This window comes from Canis lupus, chromosome 28 (assembly GCF_011100685.1).
Source record: "Canis lupus familiaris isolate Mischka breed German Shepherd chromosome 28, alternate assembly UU_Cfam_GSD_1.0, whole genome shotgun sequence".
In the NCBI taxonomy this organism is placed as follows: Eukaryota; Metazoa; Chordata; class Mammalia; order Carnivora; family Canidae; genus Canis; species Canis lupus.
The window spans coordinates 41,480,214-41,504,035 of NC_049249.1; the positions used below are offsets into that span (position 1 = coordinate 41,480,214).

General features: G+C 63.8%; 3 protein-coding genes across 4 annotated transcripts; 1 reads left to right on the top strand and 2 right to left on the bottom strand.

The window, feature by feature from the left end:
• The first annotated feature begins 322 nt into the window (after nucleotides 1-322).
• MTG1 (mitochondrial ribosome associated GTPase 1) lies at nucleotides 323-14,349 on the top strand. Of its 2 annotated transcripts, none has more exons than XR_005380806.1 (11): nucleotides 323-485; nucleotides 1,195-1,259; nucleotides 3,729-3,833; nucleotides 6,580-6,660; nucleotides 7,072-7,128; nucleotides 7,639-7,729; nucleotides 9,255-9,316; nucleotides 9,793-9,889; nucleotides 10,167-10,274; nucleotides 13,514-13,626; nucleotides 13,911-14,349. XR_005380806.1 is itself a non-coding variant. In XM_038579208.1 (11 exons), exons 1-11 carry the CDS (start codon nucleotides 374-376, stop codon nucleotides 14,042-14,044), a joined length of 999 nt encoding a protein of 332 aa, XP_038435136.1. In that variant the 5' UTR covers nucleotides 328-373; the 3' UTR covers nucleotides 14,045-14,349. The 2 variants fall into 2 exon arrangements, 1 of the variants encoding a protein (XP_038435136.1); XM_038579208.1 differs by having other exon boundaries at nucleotides 328-485; nucleotides 10,193-10,274.
• A 2,143-nt stretch (nucleotides 14,350-16,492) lies between these two features.
• Nucleotides 16,493-16,936, bottom strand: SPRN (shadow of prion protein). The gene has a single exon (XM_038579209.1). It carries the CDS (start codon nucleotides 16,934-16,936, stop codon nucleotides 16,493-16,495), a length of 444 nt encoding a protein of 147 aa, XP_038435137.1.
• A 5,665-nt stretch (nucleotides 16,937-22,601) lies between these two features.
• Nucleotides 22,602-23,537, bottom strand: OR6AE1 (olfactory receptor family 6 subfamily AE member 1). Its single transcript, NM_001389134.1, is given in 1 exon segment — nucleotides 22,602-23,537. A coding segment is annotated over 1 exon segment (936 nt).
• Nucleotides 23,538-23,822: the final 285 nt, after the last annotated feature.

Sequence of the window (23,822 nt, forward strand, 5' to 3'; positions counted from 1 at the left end):
TCTGCCTCTCTCTCTCTCTGTGTGTCTCTCATGAGGAAATAAAATCTTAAAAAAAAAAAAAAGAATTTAAATGTAAAGAGCGTTAATGTATCTGAATTCCTTAAAAGAACGCATAAACCAAGACTCGGCAGCGCAGGCCGCAGGTCGGCTGGTAGCCCCGCCCCTCCCCAGGCCCCGCCCCTCCCTCCAGGCCCCGCCCCCTCCCTCCAGGCCCCGCCCCGCGCGTCCCCAAGGCGCCGTAGTGCGCACGCGCGAGCCGCGCGGCGGTGTCTGGAGGCCCCGGAACCGCGGAGTCGGGTCGGGCCGGGCCGGGTCGGGGCCGCGGGGAGTCCGTCCGGGGGCGGTTCCGCCGCCGCGCTCGGCACACGGCGCCATGAGGCTGGCCTCTCGCGCGCTCTGCGGCGTCGCCGGGGCCGCCTGGCGGGAGAGCTTCCCCCTGGGCGGGCGGGACGTGGCGCGCTGGTTCCCGGGACACATGGCCAAGGGTGAGGCGGGGGGCGCCGGGCCGGGTCTGCGTCTGCTCCGTGCGCGCCCCGCCCCCGCCCCCGGCCAGGCCCGCTGCTCCCCGCTGCCCCCCCCCCGCTGCCCCCCGCCCGGCGCCCCCGCTGCCCCAGGCCTGGCCCCCCCACCCCGCCGCGCTCCGACCCCGCGGCCCCTCCCCCTCTCCCAGCCCGGTACCCCCCAGCCCAGTCCCCTCCCCGCCCCCCGGCCTGGTTCTGCCCCCCCAGCTGCGCCCCCCGCCCCCGCCCCCCCCCCCCCCCGGCTGTCCCAGGCCCCGCCCCCGGCCCTCTGCTCCCGGCTGCACCCCCCCCCCGCCCCCAGCCCGTCCCCCTCCCCCCGCTCCCTGCCTGGTTCCACCCCCCCCCGCTGCCCCCGCCTCTCCTCGTCCTTGTCCGCGCCCGGGGCGACCCGAGTCCCAGCAAGTCCCAGCAAGTCCCTTGTGCCCCTTCACTCCCCTCTGCGCGCGGCGACCCGAGGGCGCGGAGTGGGCGCCGTGGGCTGCGGGAGGCCGCGCTGCGCGCCGGGCGTGGCGGGTGAGGGGCGCCCCGTGGGTCGGGCCCTGGGTGCTGCCCCGTGGCCAGACCGCGAGCGGCTCCCGGGGCCCCGGGCTGGACTCGCGGAGGCCCTCGCAGGCCCCGGCACGCGCGGCGTGGCATCCTGCACGCGGGGCTCACGCGCCCCCCTGTCGCCCAGGGCTGAAGAAGATGCAGGGCAGCCTGAGGCTGGTGGACTGCGTCATCGAGGTGCACGACGCCCGGATATCCTTCCGTGACTCGGGGCAGAGGGGGACCGGGTCTGCCTCGTCCCTGGTTGGGAAACCCGGGGCATTTCTTGGGTGTGAGAGTGTCGGCGGTGGGTGTGGCGCGGAGGCGACTTTGGGGAGGCCCTAAGTCTCCCAAGTTTGAGGGCTGCTTGCCAGGTGCAACCACCTGCCCGAGGTGGAACCGGTTGCCAGTGGCCAGTGATTTATTAGTCAGGCCTATATAATGAAGCCTCAATAAAAAGCTAAAAAGACAGGGTTTGGAGAGCTTCTGGGTTGGCAAAATGTGGATATGGAGGGAGAGTGGCACTTTGTTTTTGATGATTTTGATTGATTGGAGTTGGGAGGGACACCCATGCAAGGGCTGGAGGAGGGTGGAGGAGTGAGGATCTCAAGCAGGGCTCCACCTCCTGACCCTGACATCGCCACCTGAACTGAAATCCAGAGTTGGATGCTTGGGACGCCTGCGGAGCTCAGGGGTGCAGCGTGTGCCTTCGTCTCAGGCCGTGACCCCCGGGGTCCTGGGATCGAGTCCTGCATGGGGCTCCTGCAGGGAGTGCTTCTCCCTCTGCCTGTGTCTCTGCCTCCCTCTGTGTGTCTCTCATGAATAAATCAATAAAATCTTTTTTTAAAAGATGCTGGGCTCCCTCGGCCCCAGCGCCATTGGGATTGGGTGCAGGGTTAGAGTCGTCCGGGGCCTTCTCCCTGACCAGGCTCGGGATGGCGGGAGGCATCCCTGACCGCGGCCTGGTCTCCATCCTCCTGGGTCTGCTGTCCGCTCTGGGTCCGCTACCCCGGGGGCCGAGACCCCTCTCAGTTACTGGCATTACACGCAGTGGTTCTCAGCCCTCATTACACGAGAGTTTCTCTGGAGGTTTAAAAACCCTCTGGCCTGGGCCCCTTTCCAGACCAGTTCATCGGAGTGTGTGGTATGGGGTCCAGGCCCTGTGTTTTCTGAAGTGCCCACTGCTACCAGGTGGCATCTTTGTCTCCAGCCCCTACCTGGCGGGCCCTGGCCATCTAGTCCAGTCCAGTCCATTCCAGTGCAGTCCAGCAGCGGGTCCTCTAGGTGGGGTCTGCAGCCGCCCGAACGTGCCGGCCCGCAGCCCGCAGCCCGCGGCCTTCCTCCAGGCCTGAGGCCTGCTGCTCTTGTTCCTCGATGAGTTTCCTTCTCGGACTTGGTTTTCACCGTGCTTGAGCCATGCTTGCTCAGATTCTCTGATGACGGCGTTGGGCTGACGGTTGTTACAAGCTCAAGGGTCGCGGAAGAGGGGCCGGGTTCACAGCTTCAAGGCTCTAGAACTTTTGGACTAATGTACCAAGTTTACTTACCGTAGGCTCCGCACGTCAGTTTGCGGGCTAGCCCTGCTGGTCAGTGTTTGCTGGCGCTCGTGTGTTGGATGATCAAAAAGGATAAACCTGTGGTTAGTGCACAGTGAGCGGACATCTGTCCTTTGGTTTCTAGACCGCTGCGCTTCTCTCCAGGCTTGGGGAGCCCTAGGCTGGGCAGGGACCCTGGGAGGAGGTCTGAGGCTTTGCTCTTCTGAGCTACACAGGATTGGTTAACCCTTGAGGGGACGGTGAGATTTGTAGAAAGTCCTTTCGTGTGGGTGAGGGCACGGCCTGTAACTGGCGTCTGGACCTGGGGTGTGCCGGAGGCTCGGGAGCTGCACACCAGGCCTCCACGAGGTGCAGCACCAGCGGGGGCTGAGTGTTCAGGAGACTAAAGCAAGGGCCTCTCCTGCCTGTGTTAGGGTCCCATCCAGTGGGACCTGTCCTGACCCCAAGGGTCCCTGGCTGAGGGTGGAGGGGCCTCACGGTGCCGAAGGAGGCAGAGCCTCCGGGAAGCTTGCATGGGGGACTGGCCGCTCCTAGGCGTGACCAGCGGGTAGCAGTAGTTTGAGATACACTAGTCAGGGCTTTACCGGATGCGCTTTTTTTTTTTTTTTTTTAAAGATTTTATTTATTCATGAGAGACACAGGCAGAGGGAGAAGTGGGCTCCATGCAGGGACTCGATCCTGGGTCTCCAGGGTCACGCCCGGGGCTGAAGGCGGCACTAAACCGCTGAGCCACCCAGGGATCCAGACGCGCTTTTTTGAGTGCTATCATTCATTTTGAACTTGATGTGCCTTGGCAAGTAAACAAAGAGCAGCTAGAAAACCTTCCACCGAGCTTTGTGTTTTGTTTTTGCACTGTCGTTCCTGTTTGAGAAGGCACATGGAGCCCTGCCCTGCGTGTCTGTGGGGGTCTGTGGCAGCGATGGGGTCCTGTCCCCCCCCCGGGAGGGCAGGGCCAGGGCTGCTGTCCTAGCGCCTGGAGAGAGGCTGGCTGGGGGCATGCCCCTGCGTGGAGACCGGGCTTCCTTCGGCTCGGTCCCTCCCGAGGCCGTGGGCAGTCTGCGTAACGAGACAGACGAAGTTTGTGGGCTGGTGAAGCGCTGAAGGAGTTTTCCCTTAACTCTGCCACATCCCACTTTCAGGCCGCAACCCCCTGTTTCAGGAAGCTCTCGGGCTTAAGCCTCACGTGCTGGTCCTCAACAAAATGGACTTGGCGGATCTGAAGGAGCAGCAGGTGAGGGTCCCCGTCCCTGATGCTGGCAGCACTCGGGCTGCTGCGCCTGGACTGCAAGCCGTCTCGCTGGTGGCCCACCTGGGCAGGCTTGCTTTGGCAAACAGCCCGTTGTTTGCGGAGGTATTCTCACATGGCCCCTCAGGATGACAGGCTTGCCTCCAATGTTTAATTTATGGTCCCAGTCAAATGGGCATCTCCCATGGGAAGTGGCCAGGCTGTAAGGCGGAGCCCAGTGTCCCACAGTGTGGACTCTGTCCCCGTGTGGCCGTGAGCACTTGGAACGTGGAATGATGCAGGAATGATGTTTATATCATATTTCAGTTTAATGATTTGCATTTCAGAAGTTCTGTGGGGCTGGTGGCCGCGTGTGCCCCAGGTGCCCTCACTGGCCAGTCCTGCACATCCAGTGATTTGGACGCTAGAAGGGTGGGGAGGCCCGAAGTAACTCCACAGCTCAGGGCCTTCCCAGGTGTCACAGAGGTACAAGAAACCTGAAGGTCTGGACCCGCTGTTTTCGAGCACGCAGCTCTGCTCTTCCTGCTGTGGGGGTCAAAGCCCTCCCAGAGGGCAGGTCCCAGACCTCGAGGATTCCGGCCAGGCTGCGTTCAGGCTGTTGGTGCAGTTTTATTTTTTTTCCGAGAATGCAATTTGGGCTTCTTTTTCTTTTTAAAAAGCTTTATTTTATTCATTTTAGAGAGAGTGTGCTAGAGAGAACGCAGGGGACAGGGGGGTGGGGGGAGAGGCAGACTCCCTGCTGACCATGGAGAGAGAGACACACACACACACACACACACACGCATGCACACGCACACACAACACATGGATGCTGAACCGACTGAGCCACCAGCGCCCACAGCTCAGATTTCTTAGTTGATTAGGTCTGAGCTACTTAAACCCCAGCCACGGGCAGCCCCGGTGGCACAGCGGTTTGGTGCCGCCTGCAGCCCAGGGCGTGATCCTGGAGACCCTGGATTGAGTTCCACGTCGGGCTCCCTGCATGGAGCCTGCTTCTGACTCTGCCTCTCTCTCTCTCTCTCTCTGTGTCTATATGAATAAATAAATAAAATCTTAAAAAAAAATTAAAAAAAATTAAACCCCAGCCACAAGCCTCTGTCTCAAGGTTTCCAGGGAAACATCAAATCCTGAAGCCACAGGAGTCCTTTGTTCATTGAGAGTCCACAGGCCGGCACCTGGGGTCATTTAAAGCCATCCTGCTGTGCAGATTTGTCCCAACCTCTGCTTTTACTGGCTGAGACTTGAGTCATAATCAGTGATTGCTTCTGCCCTTAAATGCTAATTTTCATAGAATGCTGGGTACTGAGGTAACCTACCCTGGGGACCTAGCTCTGTCTCCCCACATTGGGAGGTGCTCTCAGGTGCTGCTGGGGCAGAAGTCCCGCAGAGGAGAGGCAAGGCCCCCAGCAGCGGCCCCATGTCTGCCTCTGGGTGCCGGCTCGGGACATCCATCGTGGATTGATGCACTTCAGAGTGAGGCTCCAAACGTCTTTGTTGTGTGGCCTGTACCTTGATCTGCATCATCTAACGAATAATTAAAATATATAAGCAGACATGGGTCATCTTTTTAGGTCGGTAGCTGATCAAACAATATCATACTGGTTTTATTTTTATTTGTTTATTTATATATTTTATTTATGCACTCATGAGAGACACAGAGAGCGGCAGAGACACTGGCACAGGGAGAAGCAGGCTCCATGCGGGGAGCCTGATGCAGGACTCGATCCCGGGACTCTGGAATCATGCCCTGGGCCGAAGGCAGACACTCAACCGCTGAGCCACCCAGGTGTCCCCATACTGGTTTTAAAAAGTAGGGTTCCGGATCCCTGGGTGGCGCAGCGGTTTGGCGCCTGCCTTTGGCTCAGGGCGCGATCCTGGAGACCCGGGATCGAATCCCACGTCGGGCTTCCGGTGCATGGAGCCTGCTTCTCCCTCTGCCTATGTCTCTGCCTCTCTCTCTCTCTCTGTACAACTATCATAAATAAATAAATAAATAAATAAATAAAAATTAAAAAAAAAAAAAAAAGTAGGGTTCCTGCACTGCATTTGCTTCATGTTAAGACCAGTGAATTCAGGGACGTGTGGGTGGCTCAGTGGTTGAGCATTTGCCTTCCGCCCAGGGCGTGATCCTGGCGTCCTGGGATCGAGGCCGCATTGGGCTCCACGCAGGGAGCCTGCTTCTCCCTTTGTCTGTCTCTGTGTCTTTCATGAATAAATAAAATCTTAAAAAAAAAAAAAAAGACCAGTGAATTCATACTTGCCTTAGTTTACATTTGGGCTTTCAAAACACTACATATACTTTGTGACTGGATTAGGTTCAAGCCTCAGCGTGCAGGGGAGCTAGGGTGTAACAAGATCAGCAATGGAGACCAGAGCTGTAGCACTTCACATTGGAGGGGGCTCCTAGTACATGGGGGTAGCCTGAGCCTGGAGAGGCCCTCATCCCCACTGGAGCCTGGAGTGCATGGGGCCGGGCCAGGGCACTTCCCTCCTGCCCTCACCGGGGAGCCAGGGACTCCTGTGCTCTGTGCTGCACACCCGCCCGCCTACTCCCTGCCTGCACCCTCCCCTCCCCGCCCCCCCACAGCCTGGCTCTTCTCCATCCTGCTGCTGTGGCCCTGAGCGCGCCTGGCCCTGTGGGGGTGGGGACCTCCCTCTCAGATCCTTGATTTTAGCATATCACACCACCCGTATTTGCATTTGGTATTTAAAATGGAAATCTCTCTTTCAGAAAATTATACAACACCTAGAAGAAGAGGGCCTGAAAAATGTTGTTTTCACCAACTGTGTAAGGGATGAGAATATCCAGCAGGTAGGCGCCCCTCCGTTTCACACTCTAATGCTTTTGCTTAAATACAGGTCAGAAATCCCAGAGATTATCTCATGCTCTCACAAGAAGCAGAGTTTTGGAGAGGATCCGTGGGTTCGCTGGGGGTCCTGGGGCGCCGGGCCAGTGTGCACTCAGGGGCCCGAGCTTCCACGAGCTGCTGGACGCTCTGGGGCCGCATTTTCTGCAGTGATTCTGAGGACTATTTCACTGGCTGACCTGCCTCTTTGTGGAAGGTGGCTGTGGTCACAGCTGCCCCCCTCTGGGGGATGGCCTGCTCTCTGATGATGGGTGTAGGTGCACCCCCCCCCCCGCCCCGCCCCAGCTGGACCTGGGAGGCCACCGCCTCCAGAAGCTCAGGAAATAGCCCGATTCCGTGTGGTTTGTCCCTTGCAGGTCATCCCGATGGTCAGAGGGCTGGTGGAGAGCAGCCACCGCTATCACCGCCAGGAGGTTGGTCGTGGGCCCCGTGCTGTGGGATGGCCCCTCGCGGTGGAGCAGGCCCCCTGCGGGGCGCGACTGGCCCAGAACTCCTCGCCTGGGCCTGGGGCTCCCTGTCTAGGCCCTGGGGGGGGCGGCCCTGCTTCCACCCGCCTGTGCTGGCGGCAAGAAGGGTCGGGGTGGCCCTGCCGAGGTGGGCGGGGCCTCCACGAGGGTGACCTTCCCCTGCGGGGCGGGGCACGGGCCGAGGAGGCTCTGGGAGGGGCCGTGTGGGCGGGGCCAGGGCCGTGTGGGCGGGGTTTTGGACGCTCTGGGCGGGGCGTGGGTGGAGTGGGCGGGGCTGTGGGCAGGGTCTGGGCGGGGTCACGGGCGGTGTGGGTGGGGCTGTGGCCGGGGTAGGGCCGGTCTGGGCGGGGCGTGGTCAGGACTGGGCGGGGCCAAGGGTGCTGTGGGCGGGGCGTGGTCGGTGTGGGCGGGGCCGCGGGCGGACCGTGACCCTGCGCGGCCGCTGCGCCCCTGCAGAACCTGGAGTACTGCGCCCTGGTGATCGGGATCCCCAACGTGGGCAAGTCCTCCCTCATCAACGCGCTCAGGAGACAGCACCTCAGGAAAGGTACTGCGGCCGCGCAGCTGGTGCGTGGGCCCTTCGTGTCCCCGGCGAGCAGCCCCCTTCCTCCGGCCGCGGGCAGGACGCCCAGAGCCACGCCCCCCGGCCCGAAGGGACCACCTGACCGCCTGGCGCCAGGTTGAACGCTGAGGCCGGGCCATCCTGCGGCGCGCTTCGTCGCACCTGTCTTCTCTCCTGGATGTGAAGCGTTAAGGGGTTTCCCGCGCAGGTGACCTTCGTGCTCTTTGGCGGTTGCCTCCTCCATCACCGAGGCGCCTGACACCTGTCCTCAGGTGCCGCAGCGTAGACCGACCTGGTGTCAGGCGGGAGGTGCGGGATGACCTGGGGAGCAGGCAGCTGGGGTGGCCTCCTCCCAGGCCGCCCTGACTGCAGCCGCTCTACTCCCCCCGTGCCTTTCCCTCTTCCAATAAGCGCCACAGGTCAGCACCAAGCGCAGGTCGGCTCCGCTGCACACCAGCGACGCGCGGTCTGTTCACTCACCCGGACCCAGCGCACACCCGGACCATTTTTTTTTTTTTTTAATATTTATTTATTTATTTATTTATGATAGTCACAGAGAGAGAGAGAGGCAGAGACACAGGCAGAGGGAGAAGCAGGCTCCATGCACCGGGAGCCCGACGTGGGACTCGATCCCGGGTCTCCAGGATCGCGCCCTGGGCCAAAGGCAGGCGCCAAACCGCTGCGCCACCCGGGGATCCCGGACCATTGTTTTAGACGGTGTTTTGGTGCTCGTTGCCGACTTGTCAAATCGCTTATTTTTTTAAGTTTATTTTTCTTTAATCATGGCTTTAAAAAAGATTGTGGCTTTAAAAAAATTGTGGTATTAAGTATATTCGGGGCTGTGCATCCACCGCACTATTTCTAGACTTTCCTGCTGCGTCCAACTGGAAGTCTTTAAACAATGACTGACGCCCTCTCCCCGGCCCCAGCCCCTCCGAGTCTGCTTGTCCGCAGCCGTGACGATCTGGTGCCTCACATGAGTGCATCACACAGTGTCTGTCCTTTGGTGTTGGATATTTTTCGCTGAGCGTAACGTTCTCAGGGCCCATCCACGCTGCGGGCAGTGCCAGGATTTCCTTCCTTTTCAAGGCTGAAGAATATTCCGTTGGGTTTATAAACCAGCTTTGGCTTCTTTGTGTGTCCACTGATGGACATGTGTATCTCTTTACTCTTGAGTTGCTCTGGGCCCTCGGGGGCAGGTTTACAGGGTGCAGGGTTGGCGTCAGGGCCACAGGGTCAAGGCCTGGGGGGAGGCGGCTGGTGTGCTGAAAGGAGCAGCTCCGTTGGGACCTCCACGGTCAGGCACTTGCCTGCCTGTCCCTCGGCAGGTCTCGGAGACGAGGTTTGGTTCCTGGCTTGAAGCGTCACTGCCGTGACCTACTTTGGAGCCAAATTGAATCAAGCTCACGTGGGCCTCTGTCGGTTTCCATGTGTCTCACTTCTCATTCTGCAGCTTGTCTGCCAGGCTTTGTGTGTTGACTGCATGTGACAGCCGCGTTTCATCCTGCAGGAAAAGCTACCAGGGTGGGCGGGGAGCCCGGGATCACCAGAGCTGTGATGTCCAGAATTCAGGTACAGTCCTTGGCTGCTGGGTGTAGAGCTCCGCGTGCACACGCCTGGCGCCTCCTGAGGGCTGTGGGTGGCCTGCCTGCCTCGTCCCGCTCCATTCCCCGAGTGCTTGCCACGTGCCGGGCACCGCAGCACCCTTACCACAAACCTGTGGGAGGGCGTGCTCTCACCCTGGTGAATGCATGGGGGAGCCTGAGGCCTGCCCACGGTCACACCGAGGCACACTGTCTCGGGCTCTGCTCAGCCTGTCCACGCTTGCTCTTTTCGCCCTTGGAGGGGAAGACGGGGGCTGTTGGCGCCTGTTGCTTTGATTTATTCTCCAAACTCAATGGGAACTGATCCTGTGGGGAAGCCGAGAGCTTCCTGTAAGGGAGGAACCCATCAGGACGGGGCCCCAGGGCCTCCTCGGAGCCTCAGTGCAGGGCCCGCCCTACAACGCCTGGGCGGAGCGGCTGCCCGACCGCCCACTGTGTGCACAGGTCTGTGAGCGGCCCCTCATGTTCCTGCTGGACACTCCTGGGGTGCTGGCCCCTCGCATCCAAAGTGTGGAGATGGGCCTGAAGCTGGCCCTATGTGGTAAGTGGGGGGGTTTTGAGGGGGGCCGCCAGGCCTGGCGTGGGGGGCCTCCCTTTCTGGATGTGGCCGTTGCAGATGCTTCAGGGCTGTGCTGGGCGAGCAGGCCAAGCAGCCTGTGCGGCCCTAGCTCCCAGCTGTCGCGGGCCCGCCACCGCCCTGGCTCCCGCTCCCCACGGCCTGGGGAGCACCTGCCTTCCTCGGTGTACTGCCGAGGCAGAGCCAAGGCAGAGCCGTCAGGCCCGGGGCCTTGGAGAGCCGATGCCGGGCTGGTTTTCAGAGCTCACACTGGCCTCCTGGTCCCAGGAACCGTGTTGGACCACCTTGTCGGGGAGGAGACCCTGGCCGACTACCTTCTCTACACCCTCAACAGGCACCAGCTCTTTGGGTGAGTGCAGGGTGTGGGGCGGCGGCCGGTCCTCTCTCTTTCCTCCCGTGCAAACATAATTAGGGGACGTAGCAGCCTAAGGCGTTTAGACGAACTCTGCACATCACGTACGGCCTGACACGTTTGAGTGTCACACAGTCAAGAAAACCCTGCAGTGTCCTGTGTGTGGGGCGATCGCTCCTTCTTGCCCCTTCCTTCCCCCATTTTGCAGAGGGGTCCCCAGACCCCGCACGCCACACCCTGGTGACCACCCGCCTTTGGTCTGTCGCTCGAGTTCTGTGAATGGAGTCACACGGCCTGGACGCTCTTGTTGGGTTCCCTGCGCTCAACGTGACTGCTTTGGGGTTCCTGCGCATTGTGACGCGGGTGGCTCCTGGTGGCTGGCACGTGCTGTCCGCGGTACAGACCGACACGTCCGTTTGTCGTCACTAGGATGAGCTGGATGTTTCCAGGACGTCTTGCTAGAGGTTCATCAGTTTTGCGGATTTCCACCAAGAACCAGCTCTCCCTTTCATTGATGATGACCGTTCGACCTTTATCATGCTCCTTTGCCGCCTTTCCTTCTGTTTCTGCCGTCAGTCGTTGACAGGGGGTACCGAGGTGTCCACTTGTGACTGGTCAGTCTGTCCCTGCAGCCACGTTCGTCCGCTTCGTGTATTCAAAGCTCCGTTGCAAGGCGCGCGGGTCATCGTGTCCCCGATTTGATGCCGTGGTCGTTCAGAACGGCCTTGACCCTCCCTGTGCTCTGTTCTGACGTCTGCCTCGGCTGGTAGGTGCCCAGTGACTCCGGCTTTGGATGGTGTCCAAGCGCTACATCTCTTTTTAACCTTTTGCTTTAAGCATATTTGTGTCTTTCTATTGAAAGTGTCTTTCTCACGTACAGACAGCGAGGTCTTGTTTTTCATCTAATCTGACCATTTCTGTCTTTTATTTCAGGTCTTTGGGCCGTTTACACGTAACGGGATGATTGACGCTGGGGTTAAATTTGTCGTCTTTCGGGAAGGGCACCAGGTGGCTCCGTCAGTGGAGCGTGTGCCCTCAGCTCGGGTCGTGGTCCCGGGCCCTGGGGTCAAGCCCTGCGTCGGGCTCCCTGCCCCTCGCTCAGGCTCCCCCCTCCCTGCCCCGCCGTCCTGCTGTCTGGGCCTCCTGTCCCCGCTCCTTCCGTCTCCTCTGCGTCTGCCTGCCAGTCTCCCTCCCCTGCCCCTCCGTGTCTCTCTTTGGCCTCTGGTGCACTGAGTGGACACTCACGATGTCCCCGCGTCCCGTCTCCCGGCTCGTCATCTGTGGCTTCTGGAGGCCGTTGCCTCAGCGTTTGAGGAACAGCCGTGAGCGCCAGCCCCTTACGGTGGGGCGTCTCCATTCTTCTCCGGGTCTTCGGGCTTTTATTGTTCAGTGTCTTTTTAGGTATTTTGTAAACCTGAGGGAGACAGAGACTTCAGGTCTAATAAACCTCTGCCCTTTCCCCATCACCTTAGCGTTGGTGGGCGCGCCCGTTCCGTGTGCGTCCCCTGGGATGTCCTGGGATGTTTGTCGTGGGGCGGGGATGCTGCTGCTGAATTCTTTCCGATTGGGGTGGTTTGCAGGAGCCTTTAGTTCACGTTTGTGTTGCAAAGCTGCCCCGCACCGGAGGTTCTAGATGGACCGCGGTTTTCTGGAAGGATGTCATGGCGTCGCGTTGTCACCCCGTGGTCTCTGACGGGTCATCAGTCATGTTCGTCTCTGTTCCTCCTGCTGCTTTAAGAGTTTCTCATCAGGCTTCTGAGCCTTTTATGACAACAGGCCCGCGATGGTTTCCTTGGTGTTTTCCTCGGGTTACGGTTTGTGGGGTTCTTAGGACTGTGGCGTTGTAGCTTTTATCAGATTTCCAGCCGTGATTTCTCTGTTTTCGGTTCCCGCCTCCTCCATCCTCCGGAGTGTTGGCCCCGGCTGCTGCCCCGCGTGGGCCCACCCCTGCGCCCCTGCGTGTCGACCTGCCCGTGTCTCCCGGCGTGGCTCCGCAGTCCGACTGGGACCGTGTTCCCATCGTCTCTCCACTTGGCCTCCTAACCACGTGGAACGTGGCCGCAAGAAGCGGTCTGGCGTCTCTTCCGCTAACCTCCCCCCCTCCCGCCTGCCGGGACTTTGAGCACCAGGTCTCGTCCTCACGACGGTCCTGCTGTGTGCTGGGTGGAGTTTGCCCGATGCCAGGCTCCTGGAGTTCTGTCTGGGGGCGGCGGGATCTCTAAGCTCCTGCACAAGCTCTCGGGCTTTGCTTGGGACGGTCGTCTGCCTGCGCCCCGTCCACCTGCTCGCGGCGCTGCGTGAGCACTGGCCGTGGCCCCTCCTGGCCTCTGGCTTCAGAGAATGGCCTCCCTGGCTGGCGAGGCTGGCAGACTTCTGGAACCCTTCCCTGGGGCCCGCAGCCTGATGACCCCGCGGGCTCCAGGGTCTCCAGGTGCCACGTGGGCAGTGGCGGGGGCCTGTCCACATTCTCCACGGCTTTGATGTGTGGGGCTGAGTCTGCTCAGGCCTCTGTGGCCCTGCAGCATTTCTGGAGTTTGCAGAGTCTCAGCTGTGTGTGAGTGCGGTGCTGACCCGGAGGCAGCCCCCCGCTCGCCAGGACAGAGCACCCTGGGGCCGCCGGCCACCCTTGGCCTTGGGGTTCCCACGCCCTGACACAGGCTCCCCGAGGCCCGCGGGGGGCTGGGCCAGGTCTTACTTTCTGCGTGGCTGCGCCTGCCCTCCCCGGTACACCCCGAGGTGGGTGACAGCACCTCCCCTGCCTGTCGGGAGGTCCAGGCTGCAGTGATCCGGCAGGGGTGTGGGTGCAGCTCCCGGGGCTTGGGGAGAGGCTTGGACAAGGCTGGTCTCCTTCAGCCCTGCGGGGTCGGACGCATCCGGCCGGGTGTTGGGCCTCTCCTATCCAGCCAAGGGCCCGTGACCCGTGGCACGGGGAGGGTGCGAGAGCCCCCGGCCGTCCTCAGCCGTGGGGGTTGCTGTCATCCTGTGCTGCTCTGGGGGCTGCAGATGTGCCAGGCCGACCTGTTCAGGCCCTGGAGGAGCGGGTGCTGCTGACGCTGGCGCTCACTCCTGACCGTGGGTGGCTGTCTGGAGGCCGTGGGCCTGCTCGGGACTGGGGTGGACGATGCAGCCTGAGGGCGGCTTGGGACAGGTGGTCATGGCCAAGTGGGAGGGTGCATGTCGGCGGCTCTGGGGGGCGTCCTGGCCCGGCTCCCTGCCCTGAGCCCTGGTCTCTGTAGGTACGTGCAGCATTACGGCCTGGACGGAGCCTGTGATGACATCACCCGTGTGCTGAAGCACGTGGCGGTGAGGCTGGGGAAGACCCACAAGGTGAAGGTGCTCACAGGCACAGGTGAGCCGCGGAGGCCCCCCGGGGCTGCAGCTGTGGGGACATGGTGGGCACAGCTGGCTGCTCTGGGAACGGGGTTTCTGCAGAGGAGGGGGCCGGGCGGCCCTACCTTGTACTGGGTACACCCTGCACCCCCTCCTCCGGGGAGGCCTCCCGAGGTCCAGGCACCTCTGCCCGGGCTCCGCAGTGCCCACCACCAGTCCTTGGGGCCGCGCCGGGAGGGGTGCATGTGAACCCTGGGCTTGCGCTGCAGGACGGCCCTCCTCACGACCCTCTCGTCTCCCCAGGAGACGTCAATGTCATCCAGCCCAACTACCCCGCGGCAGCCCGCGACTTCCTCCGGACCTTCCGCCACGGGCTGCTGGGCCCAGTGATGCTGGATAGGGACGTCCTGCGGAGCTCGTCCCGCGCAGACCCCTGAACTGGTCCCGCTGGCGGGGGCCTCGTGCCCGCCTGGCCCTTGGCACCCGAGATGTGGGACGTCCCAGAGCTTCACAGCCAAGGACTGGGCGCTGGGATCCCAGGAGCTCTGCGTGGTCGTTGTAGAGTCCACGCGGGGCCCCACCCAGGAGGGGGCCGGGCCAGCTGCCGCCCACAGGGCCTGCGCCCAGGGCGGCTGACCTCAGGGCTGTCCCTGCCTCGCACACGCCAGGGATCCCTTCAGGAGACGCTGACGCTTTCTTAGGAGGTCAAAGTACAATCTGTAATCTAAACATTTAAAAGGTCTCTGTGCTGGCGGCTCATTCGTGCGCCTCGCACCAAGAGGCACGGGAGGTGAACGGCTTAGTAAGTGGGGCTCCTGCATCAGGTCCTTGGGTGTTAGTGTCCTGGGCCCTCAGGAAACCAGAGTCTGTTTGCCAGCAGGGTGTTTATTTTACGACACGACTGACACATGGACACGAATGGACAGGAGGTCCCCAAGTGGCTGCGGCGCTGGTGCGGTTGGCGGGGACTCCCGAGCTGCTCCCCACCGCCTGTGAGCACCTTCCACCCGATAGGCTCGTGGGGCGCCTCCCCGGGAGCTGCACCCAGGACGGCGCCCAGGCTGGGCCCAGTCAGGGCTCTGCCCCTTGTGTCCAGCCAGGCGTGGCCTCCTGGAAACCCCGGGGTCTCCGCCGAGCACCCCCCGATGCCGCCCACCCCGCGTGCACACACTAACCTCTCCTGAGGGTCCCCGGCCCAGGTGCCGCCTGCCTCCTGCTGGGGCCCTGGCCAGTAGAGTGCAAAGCGTCCACACTTGCGGCTTTGCCCAATGCCAGGCACTCCCTGACTCCGCGCATCTCCACGTGGTGCGTGCGACCTGCCAGGGCGCCCGGAGGCTGGGCCCACGCTCCTGCCCTCAGGTGGAACCAAGTGCGCCCAGGGAGCAGCCCCGATGGGTGTCCTGCCCGCAGGTACGGTGGCTCAGTGGACACACTGCCCCCAGGCCCTGGGCAGGGCTTGGCCATGGCCTGCGGGTCTTTGGTAGCATCACGTTTGGTCTGGAGTGGATGGAGGCGTGTCTGGGCTTGCTGTCCCCCGGAATGCTGGCAGTGTGGACTCGGGCGGCTGCGGGGAACTGCGTCCTGGTCTTTGGAGAAAAATGCTTGGTCCGCGATTCTGCTGGTAGCTTGGAGACCCCCCCCCCCAACCAGACCTGTGAGTCAGCTGTGGGGCCCCTGCAGGTGCTGGCGTCTGAGTCCCGAGGCCCCGGGTCTGGGGCGCAGCCCAGCAGCTGCTGAGGACTACAGTGAGCACCAGAGGAGGAGATTGGAGGACCCGGCGGGGACGCCGTCCTGCCGTGGGCTACGGGCTGGAGGGTGTGAAGAGCTGAGGGCCGCGGGGCTGAGCTCAGGGACGGTGACCCAGGCCCGAGGCTTGAGGGAAACGGGCCTCCTGGCGCCTGAGAAGCCGAGGGCTGGCCTCCTGCACAGGGCTGCTGGGGTGCCGGAGGCGCATCTTGCAGGGCCCGCCTGGCATCTCCTCAGAGGCTCCCCGGCTCTGTCCTGCCCTCGGAATGGCGGGGGCTCAGCCTCTGCGGGCTTTCTTGGCCTGAGCCGGAGTCCTCAGGCCCTCGGTGCCGCCTGCTGGTTCTGACCCGGGGTCTGGCCCGTGCCGGTCACACGTCCCCTTCCCGGGAGGTGCTGCGGGGAGGTGCTGCTGTGGGCTACAGGGCGGCCTCATGCACCTGGCTGCCCCGGGAGGGCCCAGCGCGAGGGCAGTTTGCGTCCCTGGGTGCCCACGGGCACTGATTCCAGAAGGTGAACCTGAAGCTCAAAGGAAACGGAGAGCTCTTGAAATTTAAACAGAACCTTTGGGTTTTTTTTTTCCCTCCCAAAATAGGTCTCAAGAAAAGTGGAATGATTTGTTTCAAGTTGGGCCAGAGTGGCTCCAAGGGGCCCCTGGTCTGAGTGTGGCCCAGGGAGGGACCGGCCGCTGCGCCCGGGGGTGAGCTGGCGAGGCTGTGGCCGGGTGCTCTGGGGGTTGTGCGGAGGCCCGTGCTGGGCGCGCCTGGGCTCCGGGACCCGCAGGCGGTGGCAGGCACACCGCAGCCCGGGAGTGGGGCCTCTGGTCGGTTGGGCGCTTCTGTGAGGGAGGCCGCGGGGTCCTCGGGTCCCGGCCGGGTCAGCACCGCCCGCAGCCCTCGCGTCCAGGGCGGGGTCGGGGGAGCTGCCGAGGCCTCAGCGGCCGCGTGGCCCCTCTGGGCGCCTGGCCAGGTCGGTGCAGGAGGCACAGGGCACCTGCCTCTCTGGGGAGCCGGCGACGCGCGGGCAGTGGGCCGGGCATCCCCCAGCGGGCGCGCCGGGCTCTGGGCGGCGGGGAGGGGGCCGGGCAGGGCGGGGGAGGGGGCCGGGGGCCGGGGGCCGGGGCCGGGAGCCCCGAGCCGGGCCTAGGGCGGCAGCAGCCCCCGCGCGCCCAGGGCGCCGCCCAGCAGCAGGCAGAGGCGCGGGCTGCCCGTGGGTCCGGCGCCCGAGGTCCACGCGCGGAAGCCGTACACGCCTCGGCCCGTCCCGTTGCCGCCCGGGGCCGCGTCCTCGCCGTCGTCGGGGTCGCGCTCCCCCAGGCCCGGGGCCCTCCGCCAGCTGGACCCCGCCGCCAGGCCCGCGGCCGCCCCCGCCCCCGCCGCCGCCCCCGCCGCCGCCACGCGCAGCGAGGAGCCCCCGTAGCGCGGCGCCGGCCTCACGCGCACCCGCGGGGCCCCCCGCGCGCCCCCGCGCAGCCCTCCCCGGGCGCTGCCGCGAGCCCCCCCACGGCCGCCCTTGGCCGCGCCGCCGTCGCAGAGGAAGGTGGCGGCCAGCAGCAGCGCCCAGCACGTCGCGGCCGTCCAGTTCATCGCTGCGGAGCAGACCTGCGGCGGAAGGGGAAAGGGCTCAGCTTCCCGGGGCGGGGGGCCGCGGCTGGGGCCAGGGGGGCCAGGGGTCAGGGGCTCAGGGGGTCAGGGCCTGGGGCCAGAGGGTCGGGGGCTCGGAGACCAGGGCCAGGGAGTCAGGGGGCCAGGGGCTGGGCACAGGGGGCTCGAGGGGCCAGGGGTCCAGGGCCTGGGTCCAGGGGTCAGGGGGCCGGGGCTGGGGACAGGGGTCAGGGCCTCAGGAACCAGGGGGGCCAGGGAGTCGGGGGGCCAGGGGCTGGGCACAGGGGGCTCGGGGGGCCAGGGTGTCAGGGTCTGGGGGCTCAGGGCCCAGGGGGGCCAGGCCTGGGGACAGGGGGCTCAGGGTCTGGGGAGGCTCAGGGACCAGGAGCTCAGGGCCCAGGGGGCCAGGGCCTAGGGACAGGGGGCTCAGGAGCTCAGGGACTGGGGAGGCTCAGGGACAGGGGGCTCAGGGGCTCAAGATCTGGGGGCTCAGGGTCCAGGAGGCTCAGGGCCCTGGGGGGCCCAGGGCCTGGGACACGGGGCTTAGGGACCAGGGGGGCCAGGGGGCTCAGGGTCTGGGGGCTCAGGGACCGGGGAGCCATGGCCGGGGCTCAGCGTTGGGCGCTCCGCGGCCACCAGCATCCTGAGCTCAGGGTGGGACGGCTGGGGCCCGCGGGTGGGGGAGGGTTAGGCGGTCAGGCCTGGGGAGAGGGTGGGGTCCCGTTCAGGAAGGAGGAAGGGGTGAGTTGGAGAATGACAGGGGTTATTCTGTGCCCGGGGGTGGAGCGGGAGCAAAGAATGGGGGGGGGGGTGAACACCTGCGCTGGGCCCCGCCGCCTGGGCCGCCCCGGGACCACCCACCCAGGCCCCGCAGGACCCGAGGCCACAGTGGCGGAGACCAGGTGTGCGTCTCCCCCGGACCCTCCGGGGCGGAGCAGGGCGTTCTGGCCTCGCAGGCGGCGCGGACACGCGCGCCGTGACCCGGTGCAGGCCCCGCCCCGCAGCCCGGGACCCGGGGGCCGTCCGCTCCCCCCACCGCCGCGGAGCCCGGGGCCGGGCCGGGCCGCTCGCTGGGCCCCATCGGGCCGCGGGGACCGGCGGCGGCGCGACCCTCCCCGACCCTCCGCCACCCTCCCCGGGCCCCGGGCCCTCGCGCCGCCTCCGCCCCGCCTTACCCGCCTCGGGCTTGCTGCGGACCGCGGGCCGGAGACGCCGCTGCAGGGGCGCGGGAGGGAGGGAGCGGCGGCGGCCGAGACCCCGCTGCGGGCGGGCGGAGCCGGCTGCCGAGGCCTCGGAGGGCGGGGGCGGGCGGGCCCGAGGCTCGTGCCCGGAGGGAGGCGGCGGCGGCGGCGGCGGCGGAGGAGAGCGGCCCGGCGGCGGGGAGCGCGCGGCCCCTCGGCACCCGCCCCCCCGCGCCCCCGCCCCTGCCCCGCCATCCCCGCTCCGCGCCCCCGCCCCGCCCCGCCGCCTGCTCCCCTCCCCTCCCCCTCCCCCTGCTTCCCCCGCCCCCCTCCTCGCCATCCCCGCCACCTGCTTCCCCCCTGCCCCCGTCCCCGTCCCCCTGCCCCCATCCTCGCCATCCCCCCCCACCGCCTGCTTCCCCCTCCCCTCCCCCCTGCTTCCCCCTCCCCTGCCCCCCATCCTCACCACCCCCCCGCGCCCGCTGCACCCTGCACCCCCGCCCCGCCATCCCCACCCCGCGCCCCTGCCCCGCGCCCCGCCGCCTGTTACCCCCACCCCTCCTCCTCCCCCCTCCTCGCCATCCCCACCACCTGCTTCCCCTCTGCCCCCGCCCCCCCCGTCCCCCTGCCCCCATCCTCACCATCCCGTCCCCCCCCCCGTCCCCCTGCCCCCATCCTCACCATCCCGGCCCCCCCCCCCCCCCCCCCGTCATCCCCGCCCCGCGCCCCGCCGCCTGTTCCCCCTCCCCCTGCTTCCTCTTCCTCCCTCTCCTGCCCCCCCCACCATCCCCGCCCGGCCCCCCCCCCCCCCCCCCCCGCCATCCCCGCCCCTTGCCCCACTGCCTGTTCCCCCTCCCCCTGCCCCATCCCCCTCCCGTCCCCCTGCGCACCCCCATCCTCACCATCCCCGCCCCCCCTGCGCCCCTGCCCCCGCTTCCCCCTCCCTCTTCCCCCCTCCTCCCCTCCTCCCCTGCCTCCCTCGAACCATGTGCCCCAGACGCCCTCAGAATGCCCCAGCGGCCCGGTTCTAGGTCCCGGCGGCGTCCAGGGCCCGCAGGAGGCCCCGGGAGGAGGGGGTGGCTCTTCCAAGGCCGCGGAGCAAAGGAGCCATGGCTGACCTTGGCTCCCGGCCTGTGCAGCCCCTGCCTGGAAGCCGAAGCCGCTGTCCCAGCCAACCGCTCCTCCCTGTCCCGCTGCATCCATCACACTTCCCTGCTACCCGGCTTTGAGGTCTCCTCCCCTGCACCCTGGCCAGTCGGCCTGGGGACACCACGCTCCCCTGATGGCTTCAGGAGTGCACCCCACGGCCTCCTAACCTGTGACATGACTGACCCCTCTCGATGCCCAGAGGCTCAGAGCTGCTGCTCCACACACAATCCTGTGATGGCGCGACCCCTACAACCTCAGAATGGGTCTGTATTTGGAGATGGGGTCTTTACAGAGGTAATCAAGGTAAAATGAGGTCCGTAAGGCAGGCCCTGATCCAGTCCACCTGGTGTCCTTATAAGGAGAGATCAGGACACAGGCAGGCACAGGACCAGCAGGTGAGGACATGGAGAGGGGACGGCCATCTGTGAGCCCAGGAGAGCGGCCTCAGGAGGAACCAGCCCTACCGCACCCTGTGTCAGACTTCCAGCCCCCAGAACCGTGGGAAAACGTGTGGAGGTTCCTCAAAGAGTTAGAAATAGAGCTGCCCTACACCCAGCAATTGCACTGCTGGGGATTGACCCCAAAGATTCAGATGCAGTGAAACGCCAGGACACCTGCACCCCGATGTTCATAGCAGCAATGTCCACAATAGCCACACTGGGGAAGGAGCCTCGGTGTCCTGGGACAGATGATGGATAAAGAGGATGTGGTCTCTGTATACAGTGGGATATTCCTCAGCCATCAGAAAGGACAAATACCCACCATGTGCTTCGACGTGGATGGAACTGGAGGGTGTGATGCCGAGTGAAGTAAGTCAGTCGGAGAAGGACAAACATTATATAGTCTCATTCATTTGGGGAATATAAAAAGTAGTGAAAGGGAACAAAGGGCAAAGGAGAGAAAATGAGTGGGAAATATCAGAGAGGGAGACAGAACATGAGAGACTGACGTCTAACTCTGGGAAACGAACTAGGGGTGGTGGAAGGGGAGGTTGGGGGGGTGACTGGGTGACGGGCACTGAGGGGGGCACTTACTGGGATGAGCACTGGGTGATATGCTATATGTTGGCAAATAGAACTCCAATGAAAGAATATACAAAAAAAAAAAAAAAAGAAAGAAAGAAAAAGCTCAGGTGACAAGTGAAATTGAGGGAGAAGGATAGGATCTCAAGAGTTACGACAACAACAAAAAAGGAAAATGAACTTCTGGTGTTTAAGCCACCCCATGGGTGGTACTTGGTTGTGCCGTCCTGAGCAAGTAACAGAGAACCCAAGGGTTTCTAGTCCATATGGGAAAGTGAAAAAAGTACTAATGTAACTCATTTTGATAAACAAGATCAAGGAAGGACTCAGTGTGTCAGACATTGTTATAAAAGGTCACGGGGATAAAGCAACCTGGTCTTGGCGAGGATCACACAGAGCAGTGCAGGCAAAGTGAGTGTTGCTAAGGGACACACGGAGCAACTTCACACGCGCCTACACGAGTAGGACGGGGGCGAGAGCGTGACGCAGCCAGAACCTCAAAGAATCAAACGGAAATTCTAGAACTGAAAAGAATACACTTAAAAACGCAGATTAGATGTGGCCAGGGAGAATTAGTAGCCTGGAAGAGGAGAAGGAAATTTCCAGAAGAAAGCACAGAGAGGAAGCCAGCGTACACAGCAGGCTGCCGGGGCTGCGGGGCCACACGCAGAGCTGGGTGAAGGGGGGACGTGGCAGGTGCAGTGTCTACGGGCACAAGCCGACCATTTCCAAAAGCCGATGAGACAAGGCACACATTCTAGAAGCATCACAAGCTCCAAGCATGGCAAGTACAGAGAAGAGCATGCCCTGGAAGCCAAACACCAAACTTCTTGTTAGAAGACCTTGAAAGCTTCTGGCAACGGGGGAAACCCAGTAACCTAAAGGGACTGAAGACAAGCTGACGTCTCCACAGACACGGGGGGCAGCTGAGACACAAGGTGCGGTTTGCAGAGCTGAGAGGCCCAGACAGAAGTCCTGTGTCACACAAGCTCCCACGAGTGACCCGGGGGCGCACACGGCTCTGTGGACGTCAGACCCGAGCCTCAGGGTCGAGGCGGGAAGCCTTACGGGAGACAGAGGAGCGCTTCTTCAAGACCTAAGGTTAGATTCACCAAGGTGACAAAACAGTTCGGAATTTCGTGTGTGTAATGACATAACCTCAAAATAATAAAGCAAAACTGTAGGAAATCACGTCTGTGCATTTAACAGTCTCACATGCAAAGCAGTGGCACAGGTTTGTGGGTACGTGCCGCCGGCGGGGGGACACGAAACACCTCGCTGGGGCCGCGGCAGGGGAAGCAATGAGGTCACCCTGACCAGTGACGACAGCACACTAAGAAGGAGAGTGCTGGGCCAACCCAGTTTCTGCCCCTAAGTGCCAGGGAACAAAGAAAAGGCAGAAATATCACATATGGGCTTGCCGTCTATCTCTTAGACCCGCCAGGTTGTTTTTTTATTTTCAAGATTTTATGTATTTATTCATGAGAGACACAGAGAGGGCAGAGACACAGGCAGAGGGAGAAGCGGGCTCCATGTGGGGAGCTTGACGTAGGACTCAATCCTGGGACCCCGGGGTCACGCCCCAAGCTGAAGGTGGGGCTTAACCACTGGGCCACCCAGAGATCCCCAAGACCCGCCAAGTTTTAGGTAAAGTGACATTCTTGTTTCTGAGGAAAGATGGCAAGTGTGTGGCCTATGACACTGTCTGGACGTGCCGGGACACTTGGCCCACCGTCCAGCCAGCTGAGGTTGGTGGCAAGGAGGTCTGCTCTAAGGCCTGGGGCCGTCGGGCCTGGAGGCCATCCAGGGGGGCTGAGGGACAGGGCAGCAGGGCCCAGGAGGGCCAGGAAGAGGGGCTGGCCACCCCCGGGGGTTGAGGGGAAAGGAGCCTTCCTGTGAGGGGTGGTGGGGAGGGAAGGGGGAGTGGGGGAGGGGAGGGGAAGGAGCGTGGGAGGGGATGGGGGATGGGAGGGGGCTGGGTAGGGGGAATGGCGGAGGGGAAGGGGCCTGGGAGAGGGAGGGGGGACGGGGGAGGGGATGGGGAAGGGGACAGGGAGGGGAGGGGGCCGCCCTCCTGGGCTGAGGCCCTGCCGGGAGCTGTCCACGCTCGGGTGCTGACGCTCTGGAGCGTGGGTGGCCGGGAGCTCTGGTCTCCCCGCTTGTTCGGTACCCCCCTGGCACCGGGTCCCTGGCAGCTGAGGCTCAGGGCGCCAGGCTGTGGCCTGTCCGGGCTGAGCTGGGGCTGTGAGCAGGGGGAGGAGGGCTTTGGGGAGTCCTTCCTCCTGCAGCTGGTGGTCAGCAGGGCCCAGGGGCGTGGAGGAGTTTGGCCAGAGCCGCCCTGATGTCCCGGTTGCGCAGGCAGTAGATGACGGGGTTGAGCAGCGGGGTCACGAGTGAGTAGACCACGGACACCCGCTTGTTGAGGTCGATGGAGCTGGCGGCGCGAGGCCGGGCGTACATGAAGATGGTGGTGCTGTAGAAGACGGCCACCACCAGCAGGTGGGAGGCGCAGGTGGAGAAGGCTCTCCGGCGTCTGGCCCACCCCGGGATCCTCAGCACGGTGGCCAGGATGTGCACGTAGGACACCGTGGTCACCAGCAGGGAGGTGGCGAGCACAGCCAGGGCTGCCACGAAGTCCAGAACTTCCACGGCAGTGGTGTCAGAGCACGAGAGCTGCAGCAGGGGTGAGACGTCGCAGAAGAAGTGGTTGAGGACGTTGGGGCCACAGAACCTGAGGCGTGAGATGAGAGCCACGGACACGAACGAGGCCAGGAAGCCGCCCAGCCAGGCGCCCAGGGCCAGCCACAGGCAGAGCCCCCGGTTCATGGTGGCCGGGTAGCGCAGCGGGCGACAGATGGCCAGGTACCGGTCACAGGCCATGGTGGTCAGGAGGAAGCACTCGGAGGAGCCGAGCGAGAGGAAGAGAAACAGCTGCGTGAGGCACCCTGCGAAGGAGATGGTCCTCGCCCGCGCCAGGAGGCCCGCCAGCAGCTTGGGGACGGTGACCGAGATGTAGAGGGTCTCCAGCACTGACAGGTTGGCCAGGAAGAAGTACATGGGCGTGTGCAGTTGGCGGCTGGCTCGGATGGTCACCACGATGACCAGGTTCTCCAGGACGGTCACCAGGTAGGTGGCGAGGAATAACCCGAAAAGCAGTCCCCGAAGGTGGCACAGCTCTGGGAAGCCCAGCAGGATGAACTCCGTTCGCAGGGCGTCGGTGGAGTTGCCCATGGCCCTGGCTGCCGGGGCGGGCCCTTCGGAGCACCTGGAACGGTGGGGGGACGTGGTGGTGAGTGGCCGCCGGGGCCGGTGGCTGTGCCGTCACCCCTCCCAAGAGGGGTCCCCACGGTGCTGCCCCCCTGGGTGTCACCCCCACCCCACCCCCACGCCGTTACCCGGGTGGCCCCTGCAAAGAGGCGTTGGGCCCCACAGGCCAGCGATCTACTGGGGAAGCCGCCAGGTGTGTGCCCTTCCTGCTCCAGTGCACCGGTGCCCGCCAGGGGTGTGTGCACACGA